Below are 21656 nucleotides of genomic sequence, written 5' to 3'. Positions count from 1 at the left end.
GTTATTTTCTTCAGCATTTTTTTGGGTCTCCTTTAGCAGGGTGCTGATCTGCTTTTCATGCTTTTCTTGCATCTCTCTCATTTCTCTTCCCAGTTTTTCCTCCACCTCTCTAACTTGCTTTTCAAAATCCTTTTTGAGCTCTTCCATGGCCTGAGCCCATTGAGTGGGCCGGGATACAGAAGCCTTGACTTCTGTGTCTTTCCCTGATGGTAAGCCTTGTTCTTCCTCATCAGAAAGGAAGGGAGGAGATGTCTGTTCACCAAGAAAGTAGCCTTCTATAGTCTTATTTCTTTTCCCTTTTCTGGGCATTTTCCCAGCCAGTTACTTGACCTCTGAGTTTCCTCTCCACACCCACCACACCTCCAGATCTGCCCAGCTAGCCCTTAGGGAATGAGATTCAAATGCTGCTTCCTAGCCTCAGGGCTTTTGGTGGGGGCAGGGCTGCTATTCAGTGTGAGATTAAGTTCAGGTGCTCAGGTGGGGGCAGGGCCACCACTGGGGCTCAGTTCCCTCAGGGGATTTACGCAGAGACCTTCAACAATGGATCTGAGCTCCTGCCTGCTTTGGGAGCCCCTGTCAGCTGCTGCCTCCCGAGGGGGCCTGAGTTATGGGGACACCCCCACTCCCCTCTCAGCGAGCCAAAAAGATTCTCTCACTGACCTTTGCCGTCTGTGGGTAGAGGGACCTGCATGGCTGCTGAAGATTCTGTCCCTGAAGCCTGCTCGGATCTGCTCCTCTTGGTGCTGCATGGCCGAGGCAGGGCTGGGCTCTGCTCCAGGTCTGGTGCGCAATGGACCTTTCATGTCAGTTTTTCAGGTCTCTCTGGAACAGAAATCTCCACTCCATTGCTCTGTGGCTTCTGCTGCTCCAGATTTTGTTGGGAGTTCTTTACAGGTATTTTATGGGCTGTGGGTTTGGAGCTAGCATGTGTGTATCTTTCTACTCCACCATCTTGGCTCCTCCCCCAAAAAGTTTTAAAAAATAGAAGAAAATGTAAGGAGACAAGCCAGGATGGCAGAGTAACAGCATACACTTATTAGAGTGCTGACCCTAAGCCCAGCCAAATACCTGTAAAAAATGGATCTAAACATTCTGGAGCTTCAGAATCCACAGAATGATGGAAAGAAGCAAATCGCTAGCTCAAGACAACCAGAAATGTTGCTGGGAAGTGTCTATTATGGCACAGTGGGGGCAGGGTGCAGTCTAGCATGGGCCTTGCTAGCATAGACAGGATCTGAGCAGGCCTTGGGGAGACTGAATCTCTCACACCTGTGGAGGTTTCCAGACTTCAGGACTGCAAAACACCAAGGAAAAATTGGAAGGTCAGTGGAAAAAGCCTGTGGGACCAGTGTGGGAGAGTGGAGTGGCCTGGCCCCAGCCTCAGGTCCATGGAAGGGGAAGGAGGCCGAGGAACCCATGGCAGCCACAGCAGTAGCAGGGGCAGTTGCAGCAACTGTTTCTGGAGCTCTAGACCCATGGATTGTGGGGGAATTGAGCAGTTGATAGTACACCCCCCTACCCCCACTGGAAGTAGAGATCTACCTTGACAAAGAGCTCAAAAGTCAAGTAAATGGCTGAGGAAATAAGGAAAAACCAGAAAAAGAATCAGATTATAGAATCTTCCTTTGGTGACAAGGAAGACCAAAACATGTAGACACAAGACAACAAAGTCAAAGCTCCTACATCCAAAGCCTTCAAGTAAAATATGAAACAGTCTCAGACTATGGAACACCTCAAAGAGGATTTTGAAAATCAAGTAAGAGAAGTAGAGCAAAAATTGGGAAGATAAATGAGAGTGATAAAAGAAAATTATGAAAAATGAGTCAACTGCTTGCTAAAAGAGATTCCAAAAATGCTGAAGAAAGTAACACCTTTAAAAATAGGCTAACTCAATTGGCAAAAGAGGTCCAAAAAGCCAATGAGGAGAAGAATGCTTTAAAAAGCAGAATTAGCCAAATGGAAAAGGAGGTTCAAAAGCTCACTGTAGATAATAGTTCTTTAAAAATTAGAATGGAGTAGAAGGAAGCTAATGACTTTATGAAAAACCAAGAAATTACAAAAAAACAACAACAAAAGAGTGGAAAAAATGGAAGATAATGTGAAATCTCATTGGAAAAACAACTGACCTGGAAAATAGATCCAGGAGAGACAATTTCAAAATTATGGGACTATCTGAAAGTCAAGATTAAAATAAGAGCCTAGACATCATCTTTCATGAAGTTATCAAGGAAAACTGCCCTGATACTCTAGAATCAGAGGGCAAAATAAATATTGAAAGAATCCACTGATTGCCTTCTGAAAGAGATCCCAAAAGGAAAACTCCTAGGAATATTATCGCCAAATTCCAGAGCTCCCAGGTCAAGGAGAAATTATTGCAAACAGCCAGAAAGAAACAATTTGAGTATTGTGGTAATACAATCAGGATAACACAATATCTGGCAACTTCTACATTAAGGGATCGCAGGGCTGAGAATATGATATTCCAGAAGTCAAAGGAACTAGGATTAAAACAAAGAATCACCTACCCAGCAAAACTGAGTATAATATTTCAGGGGGGAAAATGGTCATTCAATAAAATATAGGACTTTCAGGCATTCTTGATGAAAACACCAGGGCTGAATAGAAAACTTGACTTTCAAACACAAGAATCAAGAGAAGCATGAAAAGATAAACCGGAAAGAGAAATCATAAGGGACTTACTAAAATTGAACTGTTTACATTCCTACATGGAAAGATAATATTTGTAACTCTTGAAACGTTTCTCAGTATTTGGGTAGTTGGAGGAATAATACACACACACAGACAGAGGGCACACAGTGAGTTGAATAGGAAGGGATGATATCTAAAAAAATTAAATTAAGGGGTGAGAAACATATAGGGAAGAAAAAGAGAGAAATGTAATGGGGCAAATTATCTCTCATAAAAGAGCAAGAAAAAGTTTTTTCAATGAGGAAGAGCGGGGAGGTGAGAAGGAAAAAGTGAAGCTTATTGTCATCACATTTGTCTTAAGGTGGGAATAACATGCACACTCAGTTTAGTATGAAAATCTTTCTTACACTACAGGAAAGCAGGGGAGAAGGAGATAAGTAGGGTATGGGGGGATGATAGAAAGGAGGGCAAATGGGAGGAGGAAGTAATTACAAGTAAACACTTTGGGGGAGGAACAAGGTCAAAAGAGAGAATAGAATAAATAGAGGACAGGATAGGATGGAGGGAAATATAGTTAGTCTTCCACAACATGATTTTTATGCAAGTCTTTTGCATAATTACACATGTATAACAAATATCAAATTGCTTGCCTTCTCAGTGGAGATGGGTGGGGAGGGATGAAAGGAGAGAAGTTGGAACTCAAAAGTTTTAAAAATGAATGTTAAAAATTGTTTTTACATGCAACTGGGAAATAAGATATACAGACACTGAGGTATAGAAATCTATCTTGTCCTCCAAGAAAATAGAAGGGATAGGTATAAGAGAAGGGAGGGATGTGATAGAAGGGAGGACAGATTGGGGTAAGGGGCAATCAGAATGCATGGTGTCTTGGGTGGGTGGAGGGGAGAGATGGGGAAAAAATTTGGAACTCAAAATCTTGTGGAAATAAATGTTGAATACTAAAAATGAATAAATTAGAATTTTTTTAAAAAAAATTTTATGTTGTGAAGCAGGTAGGTGTGGATAATAGAGAGAACTTCTGAAAAGGGTGTCAGGCCAGGGTCCCACACAACACAGCAGAAGGCAATGAGTCCCCTCACTGGAGTTTTTCTAGTAGAAATGATTAAGCCACCATACAAAGGAAGGATTTCCACCTCAGGCAGGAAGTTGAATAGATTATTTCACAGGTCTTTTTACTGAAATTTTATGAGCACAATGGAGAAGGACAATCTGTAAGAAGAAAGCTGGCAAACAAATCTACAATTTCACAATTTCTCCATGGGCTGACCCAGGCTTTCTGAGAGTAGCTACTTTTACTCTAAGCCTTGGCATCAGAGATACTGCTGTAAACCATGAGGGCCTGTTGGCTTTGGTGCCTTCCAATCAGGTTCACTCCTGAAAGGGTTCCATAATGTTCAGGGTAGAAGTACTTTGAAAGTCAGGACATAGGAAGAAAGATGCTATCTGCATCCAGAGAAAGAACTGATAAATAGAAGTATATCAAGAAGAAGAAGAAGGAGAAGGAGAAGAAGAAGAAGAAGAAGAAGAAGAAGAAGAAGAAAGATGCAGCAGCTGCTGCTATGCTGGTGGTAAGAGGGAAATCAAAGAAAGAACAGAACCACTTCTTGGGGTAGATAATGGAGACATAGTTCATTTTGCTTCAGTTTTCTAAGGATAATGATTTGAAGATAATTATTAAAAGTGAAGATAAGTAAGAAATTACTTCAGAGTAGATGTAGCTTCTCTCAATGAATTTGAGCTGCTAGATCAGAAATACGAAATTCTAGGCTACTAAGTTCACAGATGTGATTATTCATCTGCTAATTCATCTTTGAAACAACTTGGAGACTAGATAAGGGCAAACATTATTTTGTTTTCAAAAAAGTATAGACATTAGAGTTTGCGAACTCTAGGCAATTTATTTTTACCTCTAGAAAACATGATTAAATACTTTTAAAAATACAAGTAGTGCAATGTGCCACAGAAACAAACAGCCAAGGAATATTTATGTATGTTCTTACGTAGAGAGCTGGGTCCTTCCATTTTGTGCAATCACTCAATTCCAGAAGCAGGATAACCACAAATCCACAAGAATCCCCTGTGCATGATCTGATGACTGGACTGTCATTGACCAGTTCCCTGTTAAATACAGTTCTCACAAATACTAGCACCATGTTGGACACATACTAAGAACAAACAAATGCGGCGAGGTGGCACAGTGGATAGAGTGCAGGGTCTAGAGTCAGGAAGATATGAGTTCAAATTTCACTTTAGATACTTACTAGCTGTTTGACTCTGGGCAAGTCACTGAATCCTTATTTGTCTCAGTTTCCTCATTTGTAAATTGGGGATAATAATAGTACTTACCTTCTGTGGTTGTTACGAGGATCAAATGAGATACTATTTGTAAAGCACATAATATAGTATCTGGGCACATGGTAAGCACTATATAAATGTAGATTATTATTATCATCATCATTATCATTATTACTTCCTGACTTGAGGTTTAACAATGCTTAATATTAAGAAATTGTTCTTTCTAACCATGTTTATACTGTAATCAAGTCTATTTCTTCCTTTCCTGTAGTAATCAAGATTGAGAATAACTTCTCAGTAATGGACACCATTCTAACAGATAGTGGAAAGACCACTGGGCTGGGAGCCACCTGTTCTGGGTATTAATATCATTTCCATTACTTTTGTGAAAGAAGTCACCCTTCTGATCTCTTTACATGATACAGATATGGTTTTAATACCTAAACCAGGGTGAGACAAAACAGAGAAAGAAAACTATAAATTCTTTTGTGCTTCAAAGTCTTCACCCATAAAATGTCCTCAGAGAAAATAAAATAACTGCACAATGCTTGCTAACGTATAGCCTCCCCAAAACCCTGTTCAGTAGATAAAATGGATATTATCTCTATTTACAAAGGAGGAAAGGTACAGAAAGATTGTGACTAATTAAAGTTTATACCAATCTCTTGTTTTGTCTACCTTTACAAATACTGCTGCTTCCTTTGCTGGTTCTTTATCTTCTTCTTGACCCAGACTTTGAGCATCCCCCCCAAAGACAAATTTTTGGCTCTCTGCTTTCCTTGATTTTCACCCTTTTTCTTACTTATTTGCTCTCATTACTTCAACTATTTTCTCTTTGCTGATGATTTCCCTCCCAATTCACTCTGGCTCCAGTCCTGTTTGTCCATCTGCCTAATCAACAATTCTAATTGAATAGCTTGCCATCATTTCAAATTCAATATGTCTAAAATGGAGCTGAACATTTCTTCCCCAAATGGGCTCTTTCTGGCTTTTTTTGAGAATACAGACTGTGCTTTTGCCTTTCTTTGTATCTCCTGCATTTAGGATAGTTTCTAGCATATATTAATAATAACAACAATATTACTAATAACTAACATTTATATAGTGCTTACTATGTGCCAGTGTAATGGGAATCAAAAATCTTCCCCGCCCATTGATAGGCCTCAGGTGGAGTTATTGGGGGAGGCTTGTTTTGCAGGGGCCCACATCTTTTGCTGATTGCTAATGAGGCACTGGATCATGAGGGGGCATGCTTTTTGGCTCTGAAAAGTGTATAAATATTCTGAGGTAAAGTTTTACTTTGGGGTTTAGCTTTTGAAAGAAGGTTTATGTGCCAAATGAGTCTCTGGGAAGCCTCTAAGCAACCCTAAGGAGCCCCCCAGCTTTGAAAATCCAGCTGTTGGTGCTTCTATCTCTGGTAATTATGTATGTATTACTTATGGTCAGACAGTTGGAAGACCTGTCTGTTGGTCTTTATTTCTCTGTTTGTATTTTCTCTGAAGTTCAGAGTGCTGACTTTTTCCCTTGAACTAAGTGAATGATATATGTGCTTGATTAAAGTAGATTGTTGACTTGTCAATAGTTGCTTTCCCTTTGAAAAAGCAAATGTAAGAAGCTGTACAGCAGGCCCTCCTGTGTATGTATGCTGGAGTCCTTGCTGTTACAGCCAAGCGTTTTACACTTATTATCTCATTTGATCTTCATGATAACCCCGGGAGGTATCACTATCCTCATTTTACAGATGAGAAAATTGAGGCAAAGAAAGATTAAGTGGCTTGCCAAGGATCACACAGCTAGTATATGTCTGAGGCTGGATTTGAACTCAGGTCTTACTGACTCCAAACCCACCACTCTATCCACTGCACCACCTAGCTGCCTCTATATAATAAGTATTTAATAAATGCTTGTTTATTTAACTTGATTTTTATGTTTCATTTAACAATGTCACTACTATCCCATTCACTCAGGCTCAGAAGTTCAAAGTCACTTTGTTCTGCTCCATTTTTTTTTCAGTCTCCATTTTTAAACAGTCACTAACTTCTAGATGATCTCTTTAATTACAGTTCCTCTGGTTTATCCCAGCTTTTTATCAAATCAAGCCTAGATTTATCAAATCAGACCCGCAATATAGCTGACATCTCAGATAGAAAAAGAATTTATTAAGCACTTACTATGTGCCAGGCATTGAGAATACAAAATACAAGCAAAAAGAAAGATGGTCTCTGTCCTCATGGAGCTTATGTTCTAATGAGGGAAGACAGTGCACAAAAGGAAGCTGAAAAGGTAGGAGGAAGAAGGTACTTGTTTGGGGAGAAGTCTGGAGAGTCAAAAGTCGAGCCAGCAGAAGAGTGATTGTGGTGGGCTTGGGTACTGCCTTAAATGGAGCTTCCTGGGAGGAAGTCAGCAATGAGTAGCAAACACAGATTGTGACTCTGGGCTCTTCTTCTAATTTATTCTTGCTTACTACTGACAGTTATTTATATTAAACAGTCTTTTAATCACATTCTTCCCTCATTCACAAATCTAAAATTGTTTCCCTTTTCTTATGCCAAATGTAAACACCTCTGCTGGTTTTGAAAGCCTTTCATAATCTGACATATCTAAGATTCTCAGAGTTGGAGAGACTTCAGAGGTCATTCAGCCCACCACAGAACTCAACTGAAAAGTCTCTCTTGAAATAGCCCCAGCATGCAGTTATCCAGTGAAGGGAAACTCATTTGAAGACTTCAAATATTGGGAGATTCACTTTTCCCTAAGGGAATCCATTTCATTTTTCAATAGCTTCCATTGTTCAGAGGCTATTGCTCATGTCAAGCATAATAACTTCTACCAATTCATCGCCCTTGGATATACTCTCTGGGCCCAAGTAGGCCTAGTTCCTCTTCCATATGACAGTCTTTATTTATTATTCATATCTTACACACATGCAGTACTCTACTCTAGTTAGGTCAGTGAGAATTTAGTTTTACAGATATACTGTGCTAGGTTCTACTTCACACATTTTTTCCTCTTCCTTGTACTACTTTTCCCCCATCCAAAACCAATTCATCCTTGAAGGCCCAGGTCAAATGCTACCTCTTATAAGTAGCCATTCTTGATTATTGTATTCTACAATTTAACACATAATTATTGGTTATATGAAATGTAAAATTAATGTTAATATTAAATATATTATTATGATTCTTTCATGTATGTCAATCATGTGTCCTCAACTATATTATAAACATCAGTAGGGTAGAGATCCAATCTACTTTTGTGCCCTTTTAGTGCCTAGCACAGTTTTAAGCACATAGTAGATATTCAACAAATACTGGATATTTAATACTGCTTTCTCCTTTCTTTCATGGTCCATTTTGTAATAATATAGTTTCCTTTTCTTTTATAACAAGACAGTACTCATGATGCTTGACCCCCATAGACATCAACCTGATTTTTAAATAGTATTTCTTAATCCTTTTATATCCAAAATTCCTTAGCATCTTTAGAACTGTTAACAAACTATAATTTTAATAACACATTAGGTCTGGAGAAAAATAAAGAAAATGTATCTTCCTTCATTGCAGAGATGAGTTCAGAATATTGTATCTATTGAAAATATGGTTGATATGTTGATTGGTTTTGCAGAATGTTTTTTTATTCTTTTTTAAATTTTGTTACAAGGGAAGACTCAAGGTAGAGGAGGAAGATGGATATATCCAGAAATGAATGTGAAATAAAAACAAAAATCATTGAGAAATAATTTTAAAAGGATTATTATCAAACTGAACAAACTTATTATCATTTGCCAAATCTCTATATTTCACCATCTCAGACACTCATGTAGAGGATTCTAAATGATACTGAAGATCCAGGCAGGTGAGTAGGACAGAACCTAGTCTGGCTCATGAAATCATATTTCCAAGAAAATCAAAGCTGCCTCCCTGACTCTTTGATAAAGAAATAGTCTTATTTTATAGCAGAGATATGGGGGGTTGAATTTGCTGCTGTTGCTCTTTTCCATTAGGGAGGGGCCCATTTATAACTAGGCTGTCATTCATGCAAAGGCTTATTGTGTATTCCTTGGAACTGTGGACTTAGCATAAATCTAAAATTAACTTATTCCCTTATTTATACACCAGAATTAATATGCAAACCATCACATTTATTTTTTTCATCGTCCTTTAAGCACCAGGTCCAAAACATTTTTTCAACTCATGAAGAATATGGACATGATGGAGCGATTATTTCTTTGAAGTATTAATATTGTGTTTGTTATTTCTTCTCTTATGGCTGTCTAATATGAAACATTCCTTATAATATAACACCTTACTCTTACTTGTCTTAGATAAGATTATGGGAAAGAATTGGGAAAATAATATTTTTATAAAGTTGGCTGCCTGTTATTGAAGAACTTAAAACTGCTTTCAAGAGAATTTGTCAGATATATATGTGTTTATACATGTTACATATGCATATAGAAGGAAACAGTGTATATGTGTGTGCATGCACATGTGTACAGGCTTGTACAAGTAGGGATGTAGTACAGGCAATAAGAGTCAAAGTATTTTATTGCTGATTACAGAAATCTCATATTTTACCAACAAAGTAGTTATCACTGGGGGAGGGAGGGAAAAATCTAAGATATATGGAAGTGATAGTAGAACACTGAAAACAAAATAATAATAAAAAAGTAGTTATCACAGGTTTTAAATATGGTTCCTTAAAAAACCTCAATACAAAAACAATGAAAGGTTCCTCTTACCTATAAAGATCCGTAATCAAACCTTCCCTGTGACGAGAACAGAAGTTGTTAAGGACTTGCTCATGTTGTCCAAACAAAGCGATGTAGTTGGAGGTAGGAAATGGTTTGCTAGAAAGGCAGGTAATGGTTTCCACCATTTGATACTTATTAATGTGAATTCTAAAGTAATTTCCTTTCTTTGCTTTGCCCGTTATTATTTGTAAACCCTGGGTGGGGAAAAACAGAAATCATCTTTTCAAAAAACACCTAGGCTGTGAGGACTTTCCTAGAGTATATTTCAGCTAAGGGAGACAACACATGTTGTATTATGGCTGTTTCTATTAATAGCACTTGATATTGATTGGACAGGCAGAAGATAACAGTGTATCAGAAATCCCATATTGCAACCTAATGGCTAAATGTTTCTCAGGGACCTTTAAAGCTATAGTTACACTGTATCCTATTTTTTAATTAGTTGCTAGGTTACAGGCCATTCTGTGTTACCAGAATACCACAAACCTAACATATTTAGCTAGGTTTGTTTACTTCTGAGAGGTTAATATTTCTTTTAAAGTTCTACCCAAATCATTCTAAATTTTTCATAATTCTTTTCAGAAAACAGGAGGAAAAAGCAATTAAAAAAAAGATTTCACTTATGTTTATGGGATTTGATTCATGGGGGCTGGGATACCTGTTTTGTTTTGCACTTGGAAGCACTTGTACTTCAATGTAATTCAGCAAGCATCCCTGCCTTCAAGGTCCTTATATTCTAAATGGCAATCCTGGAACTGTTTGAATATAGTACAATTTAGGGGCAAGGACTGAGCCTACTTCAGTTCCATCCCAGTTTTGAAATTTCAGCGGCACTCTTTTTAATTTAGAAATTTGCCACAGGTTAAAACTTTTTGGCATATAGAAGTCTGACACGGAGTCATAGCTAACGCTATGATGTAAAATTTGTTTTATAACATTTTGTTGAAATTCATTTAAAATATGACTGTAAATGTTGACTTAATCGGTGCTGTTATTCAAAATTGAGTATGCAATTTGATTAATGTTAAATGTCTAATTAAATTTTTTTTTTACTCATGTTCATGTCTCATCTCAGCCACAACTTAATTGGTCCAGATTTATCAGTGACTACAGAAGCTATACCAAATTAATTTCATATATATATACATATATGCATACATATATATATATTTGTGTGTACATGTACATATATATGTATGCATATAATAAAAGATACTCCGCTATCTGCATTACATACACTCAGTTCAATTCAACAAGCATTTATCAGATGCCTACCATGTGCCAGGCACTGTGTTTGAAGCTGAGGATACACAGGCAAAAACAAAACAATCGTTTTCTCATATTCTACAGGATCATATGACATGCATATAAATAAGTAAATACAGAATATAGCAATTCTGAGGACCACTAACAAGAGGAGTCACACAAAGTCATCTTGAGGGAATAAGTAATATTTGAGCTGAACTTTGCAGGTACCTCTGGACTCTAACCGGTGAAATGAAGGGAGAAACTTCTAGATCTGGGAGGACACACTATAGAAAAGACATGGAGACAGATAATGAAATGTAAATGAGGAATAGTAAATATGGGCCAGTGTAGCTGGAAAGCAGACTTCATGAGGGGAAAAAATGTTTAATCAGCCTGGAAAACATAGCTGGAACCAAACTGTGAAGGACTTCAAATGTCAGAAAACTTTGTATTTTATCCTAGAGGCAGTAAAGGGCTCCAAATTTTTTGAGCATGGAAAAAATATGGCTGGATTTGTTCTTTAGAAAGAACAATGTGGCAGCTCTGTGGAGTGTGAATTGGAAAGGGGAGAGGGGGTCATTTAGGAACCTATTGTGAGCCTAATTGGGGTGGTTGTGGTACGAATGGAGGGAAACTGTGGAAGTACAGCTGGCAAAAGTTAGTGACTATTTGGACATAGTGGGTGTGGGGACTGAATATGAGTAGTCTACAGCAAATGTGAGATTATAAAATGGAGTGTAAGAATGATGGCACCTTTGAAATTGGAAGGAGGTAGTTTGGGAAGGAATAATGCTATTTTGGACATCCTGTTTGGACATCCTGGGTTTGAGATTCCTATAGGACATCCAAGTGGAAGCGTCCAGTTGTCAGTAGAAGATGAGGGACAGGAGCTCAGAGAGAGAAGAGGGCTGGATATGGAGATTTTGGAGTCACCTGCATGAAGCTGATGGTTGTACTCTGTTGATGGTTGTACTCTGGGAGCTTTGTACAAACAAGCAACATGCAGGATAAATAGGAAATAAACAGAGAGGAAGGCACTACAATTAAGAAGGGTTTCCTGTATGTGGGCCATGAAAGAAGCCAGGGAAGCCAGGACACAGAGAAGAAGAAGGAGAGCATTCAAAGTATGGATCTGCCAGGAAAAATGTTTGGTGTAGAGATGGAGTGTCTTGTTCATGCAATAGCAAGGCCAGTGCCACTGGTTCAAATAGAGGTAGGGAATAAAGGTGTAAGAAGACTAGAAAGGTTAGGAAGGGATTTGAATGCCAAGTAAAGCATTTTGCATTTGACCCTGGAGGTGCTGGAATTTATTGAGGAGATGATGATATGTACTTGTGTTTTAGGAAAAGCACTTTGGTGGCTGATTGGAGGATGGATTGAAGTAGAAAGAGACTTGAGGCAGGCAAGCCTACCAGCAGGCTATTGCAATAGTCCAGGCATAAGTAGATGAGGGCCTGCACCAGGGTGGTGGCAGTGTCAGAGGAGCAGTATTCGAAAAATATTGCAAAGATGCAATCAACAGGTTTTGGCAAGAGACTGGATGGGGGAGAGATAGTGAGAACTCTAGGATGACTCCTAGACTGCAAGCCTGCTGTACTGGGGAGGTGGTGTTGCCCTCTACAGTAATAGGGAAAGTAGGAGGGGACAAGTTTTAGAAGGGAAAGATAATGAGTTCAGTTTTGGACATTTGGACATTTTTGGACATTTGGACATTTGGACATTTTGGACATTTGATGAACTGGCTACATAAGGTCCTTTCCAATTTTATTCGATGGGGGAATCTTTCAGCATTAAAGTGATCTTTCCATTTCCTTCCAATTTCTGTATGGTTTCTTTCTCTTAAATAGTTTGTAACTGTGTTCCTTGGCCATAGTGTCATGGTATGACACTGGTAGGTTCTTAACAGATTCTTTTAAGAGTTGAGTGGAGTGGCACTTGCCTATAATCATGCTAAAGATCGGCTGAAACTGGTAGATACCTGAGTTCAGGAGTTCTGAAAATGAATTTATATACCAATTAGGTGCTCATACTAAGTGGAACCAGTATGGTGACCCCTCAGGATCAGGGGCCCACCAGGCTTCCTATGGAGGAGCAAACTAACTTGGGTCAGAAATGGAGCAGATCAGAGCTCCTGTGCCAATAAGTAATGTGATAGGGTCCAAGCTATATTTCCAGCCTGCACAAGGCAGGAACATTTAGTCTCAAAAAAAAGCTTGTTGAATGAATAACTGACTCAAGATTCAGATGTACTATTGGTTTAAGTGCTTTGTTCTAATTAAGAAAATTATTTTTATGATTTTTTTCTATAGTTTCTGTAGTTTTGTCAAAGGGTCTAGATTAATCAACTGAATTTAAGCTTTACTCTATACAAGATTTGTTATTAAAGATAAATTCAACCTCCTTAATCATGATGAAGGTACAATTTTAAATTTAATGGTATCCAAGGCAGAATTTGTTGTGACACATTATTTCATTCCATGATGTTTAAGCCAACCAAGCATGTGGACTAGAATTTGTAAATTAGTTCATTATGTAGGCTATTTGGGGAATCCTTTTCTTTTTTATCATGTTACAACCTCACATAGAGTCCAAGAGTTATTAAACTGCTTTGTCATATATTTAGGAGGTCTTGTAAAAAGTCTAGTAAAATTTTTGTGGATTGCATATTATTAGTAGAAATAAGATAACATTATTCAATGTACTGTACAGTTGGTCAACTGGCTGTCTTTAGGAAATGGCCTCATCATCTTGGCAGCAATTTTACATAAATGGTGGCCAGTGCCAAAATGATGCCACGGAATGAGTCTACATTTTTCTTAGAGAATCAAATAGAAAAATCTGGGGAGATCTTTTACACTAATTAAAAAGGAGGCCCACCTGGCAAAACACTCAATTAAAACCAGAGTTCATATTCAAATACTAGGCAAAATAATTTATGTATGTTGCATTTTTACTACAATTCTCATTATCTATTTTTTTTTGGCTCTTCTAAGCATGACAGACAATGACTTACGTATCAGTAGCCAGAAGCTGTGATATCTTACACAAAGACTTGGCTTCTAGATGAAGTATAGAATTGGAAGTTTAAGAATTAAAAGAGTTTTATAGATCATTTAGTACAACTCCCCCATCCTGTAGATGGTAAGACCAACATCCTAAGAACTGAAGTGACTTACAAGACAAGGATGGACTTTTCTTGGCTATTCCCTATATTCAATATTCCACCCCTGTGCCTTAGCACAGGCTGTCCCCTCGGCCTGGGTTGCTCTCCTCACTTCCTTTTTAGCTTAGGTGCCTCTTCCTTCCCGTGACATTTCCTGATTTCCCCAGTCCTCAGTTAGTTACTTCCCTGGCCTCCTGTTCCCTTATAGACTGTATATCATGGATCTAAGAAATGAATGTGGTGGAGGGATGGTAAATGGGCAAGTTTGTATGGACTGTGGGTATGTGTGTGTCTGTGTGTGTGTGTGTCTCTGTGTATATGTGTGTGTGTGTGTGTGTGTGTGTGTGTGTGTGCATGCTCACGTGCAAAGGGAAACCTGGAAATGTAGGTTGAAGTCAAGCTATAAAGGGATTTAAATGCCAAAGAAAGAAGTTTGTATTTAGGCAAGGAAGCCACTGGAGTTTATTGAGCAGGGGAGTGACAAGATTGGACCTATGCTTTAGAATTATTACTTTGGTAGCTGCGTAATGTACTGGAGAGAGAAGAGACTTGAGGCAAAGAGGCCAATTAAGAGGCTACTGTAATAGTCCAAGTGAAGTGTGCTGAGGGTCTGAATTAGAGTGATTATTATGTGAATAGGGAAGGGGGAAGCAATAAGCCTTCTTTCTACTGTACTTGCTAAGTGCCAGGCACTTTTACAAAAATTATCACATTTGATCTTCACAGATCCTGCAAGAAATGAGGCACTATTATTGTCCCCATTTCATTGTTGAGGAAATTGAGGCAGAGATTAAGTGATTAAGCCAATGTGTCTGATGATAGATTTGAATTCAGCTCCTCCTGATTCCAGACCTAGTGCTTTCATCCACTGTGCCATCCAGCTGCCACTAGGACAGAGATAAAAGTGGTTGTAGGGTACGTGTGAGAGAGATGTTAAGGGGGTAGAACTGTATGGACTTGGCAACTGATTTCTATTGTGAAGTAAGAGAAAAGGAGGCGCACATAGTTGGAACTTTTAAAATACCTGTTGATTGTCTGCTTGATTGTCAAGGTAATTCAGTTAACTGACAACATATGGGGGATTTTGATTCAGACCTTACAGGGTTTATTAGATTGTCCTAAATATTTTTGGTTGTTGCTATTTTTATACATTGGTCTGGCAGGTATCTTAAGGAACTTATATATACTTATCTTATTTATAAGTTTTTTTTTAAGTGCTCAACTAGTCATTTTTTGTCTTAATTTGCACAAATTTCTAGGCTATTAAATTGGTAGAATGTGTCAGATCTGTTGACTTTAATGTCGTTCACTTGTTCTGCCTTAATACAATGATAGTTTTTCATCTTCATGAAAATTATGCACTGGACTTCATCGCAAAGTTACATAGCACAGAACCATGTATCACCACATATTCATATTCAATAAGAACTGCCTAATTATTACTGAACCCTATTTAATGTTCACCTCAAGTGGACATAGATTACTATTTGACATAATCCCGTGTGGTTTCTATCTTCCACAAGTCACATTAGAGAAATCTAAGGCAGTTATGAATGTAGTTGGGTGGTTCTAGGCTCTAGGTTCTAGCTATATCAAGCTCCATATAACATATGAGCAGTATTTCTGTAAATGGGACTTTCTGGTCAATGAACCAAAAAGCTATCTTAAATATTTTTTATAAAGAAAACTGATCTCCTTTAGAGTAAGTGGTATGTGGTAAAGCAGAGGCACAGTCAGTAAAAATACTTACAAAGTCACCCTGAGCAATCTGTACATCCAAGGGAGTAGGAATCATTGGTTTGGCAACATGCAAGTAATAATATGGTCCAGGAAGAAGACCTTCTAGGAAAATGAAAATATTTTTACATTTAGAAATTATTGTCAATAGAACATTATGGTTTGTATTTTTATCATCGTACAAATGAAGAAAGACAGTACAATATATAACTTTTGGGGGGTAATAATAGCAAGAACGCATTTATATAGGACTTTAAAGGACTTATATTTGTCTAGCCCTTGAATTATTTTGATTTTTCTTACTTCAGCTGATCTTCACTATCCTGTGAAGAAGTTAGGGCAGCCCTGGGGTGAATTTAGTGGAGTCAAAAATTAGGACGTTAACAGAGGATCTTTCTAGCTGGGTGACCCTGGGCAAGTCACTTAACCTCTTATTGCCTGACAAAATGGATCCACTGGAGAAGAAAATGGCAAAGCCCTTTCTTTGCCAATAAAATCCCAAATGAGGTCACAAAGGATTGGACACGAATGAATAGCAACAGCTAGAGCTCATCTCCAGATAGCTCAGGTCATGGCACACATGGGGCTAATAATAATAACTAGCATTTATACAGCACTTTAACTAGCATTTATAAAGTACTTATGGATATCTTATTTGATGCTTAAAGCAACACTGGGAGGTAGGTATTATTACCCCCATTTTACAGTTGAGGAAACTGAGGCAGGAAGGAGTTAAGTTACTTGCTCTGTCAGGATCATACAGCTAGTGTCTGAGGCAGGCTTTGAATTCAGGTCCTCCTGATTCTAGAGCTAGCACTTTATCTCCTGTATCCCCTAGCTACCTGGGACCAAAATCTCTTGAATTTGCCTTTCCTTACCCCACCCAGTGCAAGCTCTTACCTTAGCTTGCAGAGTCAAACTCCTTTGACATTTAATAAGCTACCATAAACTCAGATTTGAATAATATATATATTTTTAACAAACCTTTAATCTTAGCTCCTTTATATATAGGAATAAGTCTATCCAGATCTCCTGGTGGCTCAGTTACTGGCTCCAGAGTTGGATCAAAGAGATTCAACATAGTTGCAGCAAGCTGAAAACCAATTTCTTTTGAACTGAAGCTACTGTGTGTCCATTCATTTGCATAATATCTATTGGAGAACTTGGTGAGAGGACCTGCTGCTCGGATGGTTATGTCATTTGTGTGAAAAGTGGTATCAATCACAAGTCTTCCATCATAGACAAGACATGAATCATTAAGTGCTTTGAAAGTCTCATAATCCACATCCTTTTCATGAAAGCTGAAGAACGCCTGAAAAATAAAAATTCACATTTGCATTCAGTCAAATGCATTTTATATTTTCATGTTTTATATCACACAAAGGCATAGAACTCTCATAGGTATTTTATACTCTCTGGTTCAGAAAAAATTGTGTAGAAAATTCATAGTATTTGGAGAAATGGTCACATTGTAGGAAATTGCTTTTCTTGTTAAGACCTATCATGCCTCTTTTCCTCTCATATTTTTTGTGTAGGAGAGGAATGGTAGAGCTAGGTTGCACGGTGAACAGAACACACAGGCCTAGAGTCAGGAAGACTAAGTTCACATCTGGCCTCAGATACCCCCTGCTGTGTAACTGTGGACAAGGCATTTAACCCCTGTTCTCCTCATATTCCTCAACTGTAAAATTCAGATGATCATAGCACCTACCTGCCAGCATTGTCGTGACGATCAAATGAAATAATATTTGTAAAGTGTAGCACAATGCCTGTGTACATAAAAGGTACTTACTAAATGTTAGTAATTATTTCTTTAAAACTTTAAAATCTCTGTGTTAGATTGTTGGGGTTTTTTTCTACATGAACTGCTATTAACTCAGGCTTCTGCTGTCCTGGAAATGTGCACAAGATCATTTCTCAAGCTTACGGGAAGATTTTAAATTTATACCTATTAAATGGCATGTTGGTAATTTTGACCCATTGTTCTAGACTATAGATTTTTTCAGGTCTGATTCTATATATAATTTATATATATATATGTATATATATACATATATATATATACACACAATTTATCCCTCCTAGCTTTGTTTCATTCCTTAATCTGATAATCATGTCTTCATCCAAATCATTGATAAAAATATCAAACAGAGCAGGGTAAATCACGTAGCTAGCATTTATTTGGCACTTTAAAGTTTGCAAAGTGTTTTACAAATATGATCTCATTTTATCATAACACTTATTATTAAACCCATTTTACAGATGAGGAAACTGAGAGACAGCAATCTAATGACTTACCCAAGGTCACAGAGCTAATGACTGTCTATGTAAACTCCATAATCCTTCCAGGGCATTTCTCTTACACATCATCATGACTCTCCTAGAAGCAGGCTTCCCAGCCTTTCCATGAGGGAAATTTACATTAACTGAGCAAGCAACCAGTTCTTGGTTAACTGTTTCCCTCATCTGAAAATTTTGCCATCACTGGTATATAGGCAGGATGTGTTTTGAACAATGTCTACATTTCCAATCCAGAAGAGAACCCTGGAGTCTTTGGGGAGGCATAAGTATTGTCCTTTCACTGGCTTCTCCAGTGCAATACGGAAGAGTCCATGCAGCATGATTTCATATAGTCCCATATATACAGGTTAAAGTCACAATGATGCCCCAATACAAAGTTTTTCAGATTCAACAAAAAAGGAACATTTCACAGAATTCAATGGAGAGAACTGCTTGCTTAATACTCAAAAAATACTTCATTTGATGCACAAATGACCCTCCTCAACCCAAAGGCACAAAAGCAAAAGCAGAAGAAAAGAAAGGGAGAGGAAGAAAGAAAAAGAAAGAAAAAACAAGAAAGAAAAGAAAGAAAATTGACTTCCTATCTTAGAAGAAAATCTGGACTCTCCAGAGGTTTCCAGATCATGTGGAGCCCTCTGGAAAGGGATTTAAGACCTCTGGTAGGTTGGAAATCACCTCACTCTCAGATGGAAAACTAAACCAATTTGGTTTGGTTCTGATACACTATCACTGGGAGATTAGGGTCCTTCACCCTCTCCTTTTCTACTAGAGATCCTCTTCTGCTCTAGACCTACACTAACAAGGGTGACACAGAGTTAGACACTACTGAAAAACAACTAAGAGTACTTAAAAGTTAAATGACTTGTTCAAGGTCCTACAGCCAGTGTATGCCAGAGGCAGGATTTGAAATGTGGCGTTCCTGGCTTTAAGGCCAGTTTTTGTCCACCATATGAAACTACCTATACATTGGTTTAGTCACCCTATGGGAAAAAAATGAAATGAAAGGGAGACAAAAAAATTCCCAGGTAAAGCTGCCCAAATAATTTATTTAAAATGAGTTTTTGTTTTGTTTATTACTATTTAGGCCTTTATTTTCCTTCTAACAATGTTTTGCATATCTATTCTCACAATAATATCATTTTTGTTTCTCTTTCCTTTTATTTGTTTAATACTCTGCATCATGTTTCCACTCCTAATTTCATAGATTTTCACAAAGGTTTTTATCTTATTGACACAAGGTGTTATTCCCATGCCCATTCTTTTATATTTGTTTCTTCTGAGTGTGCTATATAATCATATTCAAGTTGATCCAAAGCCCACTCAATCTATATGGTTACAGGGAGTCAGCCTCTCTCCCTTCTTGGCTTTTCTTGAAGTCACAAGGACACCACTAGCGCATATAGCCCAACCATTGGTTACTGTTTGCTCTTGCCATATGGGCAGCACACCTAAAAATAGCACATTCCCCTTGATCAGCCATGCACCTTGGGATTTCTCAGCAAGAAACCCAACTGCCTCTATATATCTTTTGTTCCTGAGGCTAGTAAAAGGATTCATTGTACCTACCAGCATCTATAAATTTTCCTTATTATTCCATATGCTGCTAATTCCTAAGGTCCAGACTCACCATCTAAAAGAAGAGCTTTGTGTAGATTTTCTTTGCCTTCATTTCCTTACGTATCAAGCTCTTTCACTAGTCAGTGTCTTCCTAGGGATTCAATTTTCCTTCTGCCTCCAGAGAGGAAGCATATTTTCTGTCTAATCATAACCCCTCTAAGAAATTTCCTTCTTTCTAAAAAGCCAGAATGAAGAGAGGCTACCCTCCAGTCTTTTTCTTCTCAGTGAAGCAGAACAGCACACATTTATAGTACACATAATTGGTGAGTGTCTCAGGTAGGAAGACAAACACAGCATCAATCCATCAACAGTAGAACAGTTCCATTGATAGTTATAGTTCCTAGGTGTCAATATATATTCTAGTCCTTTGTGGCATGACGACTCTTCCCCCAAACTAAAAACTTCTTCTCTTGGCTACCCCAGAAAACCTACTTGCTATTACTAATTTTTACTTGACTCCTGGGGGTGTAAAGTGGCTGTACTCATTCCCTTCTCTGCTAGCTTCTACTGATCTGCTAGATCATCAACACTCATTTATTCAATTCAGTTTGCTATAGCACAGAAACCTTTATCACTCACATCCTCAAATCCTGTTTGCCCATCCTGATGACTGTGGGCACCTGACTGAAAGAGAAGGCTGCTCTTTAAACCTGGCCTGGCTTATTGTGATCCCTTCCCTTCTAGCTTCTGTGAGGTGCTAGGTGTTACTTCTATACAATTCTTGAACTTGTAGGTTTCAAGTCAGGCTATTATAAACCCATGAAAAGGATTCATTTCCCAATTTGCTTAGGAGTCAGAGAACTTATATCCCCCAAAACAAGAGCATCAAGAAAGGTTTTGGTTTTTTTCCTTCTCAATACCTCCTGAGAGTAAATATAGAACTTTGAAAGAAAAAGGGAGAAAGTGGACAGAACAGAAATGTTTTATTTGAAGACAAAAGGTTATAAAATAGGAGCATAGTAATAGAGAAAATAGTTATCCATTTTTAAAAAGTAGACAGCAACAAAAGTAAAACTCTTTGACTACTGTCTCCACACAAATCAGCCTTTCAAGGACTGCAAAGCCAGTATTAGAGAAATACTGCAGCGGTAACTACTTACGGCACACTGTATTTTAAAAGGTTTTGTTGGTGTAGTGAAGGAAGCACATGTTATGGGATCAGGGTCTTCACCATCATTCCACTGTGCAAGAATAGCCTCCTGATAAAAAGAGACATTGGCCTCTAGCAAAGCTTCCTCAACGGCATTTTCCACCTCATAGTTGTTAATGCAAGTGATGTTAGAAGTGAGTGGAGGCTGCACCATGTGTATACGATTGCCACTAATTCCAAGATGTAAGAGGGTTTCAACAGTGGTGTAAATGTCAATTGTATTCCCATAAATGATGACATTCCCTAGAAAAAAGGGGGGGGGAATTCAAGACATACAATACAAACCTTATTAGTGTAACTCAAATGATAATAATAGAGAATTGCTCTCTTTGACCCTCTTATTTCTCTGATGCTCTGAAGCAAACAATGTTACCTAGCAACAGGGACTAAGATAATTTAGTGAAGAGTCTGTATAAAACATCTCACAAAGTAGGCAAGTACTTTTAACACAGAAGTAGGACATTCATTTATGTTGCAATAATTTAAAATTTTGAAATTATTCTGCTGGAAACTCTCTAGAATAAAAACCTTTTATCTTGTTTCTTTCCCTATTTGCTACACTTACTAGCCAAACAGAATTATTAAAGTTACAGGATACAGATTTCTCCTATAAAATGTAAAAACAATAGTTCAAAATATGACTCACATAAGTGTCAAACAAGCTGAGCACGGTAATGTTGATTTTTGGTTGACTAAAAAAATGAATTAGGAAGAGATACTTT

At 38.0% G+C, this 21656-nt stretch overlaps 1 protein-coding gene across 3 annotated transcripts in view; it reads right to left on the bottom strand.

Annotated features, from left to right (window-relative positions):
- Positions 1-21656, bottom strand: part of CFAP61 (cilia and flagella associated protein 61) — a 343664-nt gene that overhangs the window by 71561 nt on the left and 250447 nt on the right. For all 3 annotated transcript variants that reach the window (XM_072634555.1, XM_072634556.1, XM_072634557.1), the window contains 4 exons: positions 20885-21177; positions 16851-17178; positions 15880-15971; positions 9707-9912 (listed from right to left, as the gene is read on the bottom strand). In XM_072634555.1, coding sequence (XP_072490656.1) covers positions 9707-9912; positions 15880-15971; positions 16851-17178; positions 20885-21177 — 919 coding nt within the window. The remainder of the gene's footprint in view (positions 1-9706; positions 9913-15879; positions 15972-16850; positions 17179-20884; positions 21178-21656) is intronic.

Source organism: Notamacropus eugenii, chromosome 1 (genome assembly GCF_028372415.1).
Source record: "Notamacropus eugenii isolate mMacEug1 chromosome 1, mMacEug1.pri_v2, whole genome shotgun sequence".
Lineage (NCBI taxonomy): Eukaryota > Metazoa > Chordata > Mammalia > Diprotodontia > Macropodidae > Notamacropus > Notamacropus eugenii.
Note: the sequence above shows the minus strand (reverse complement) of the source record. Positions and strands in the feature narration are given on the sequence as shown.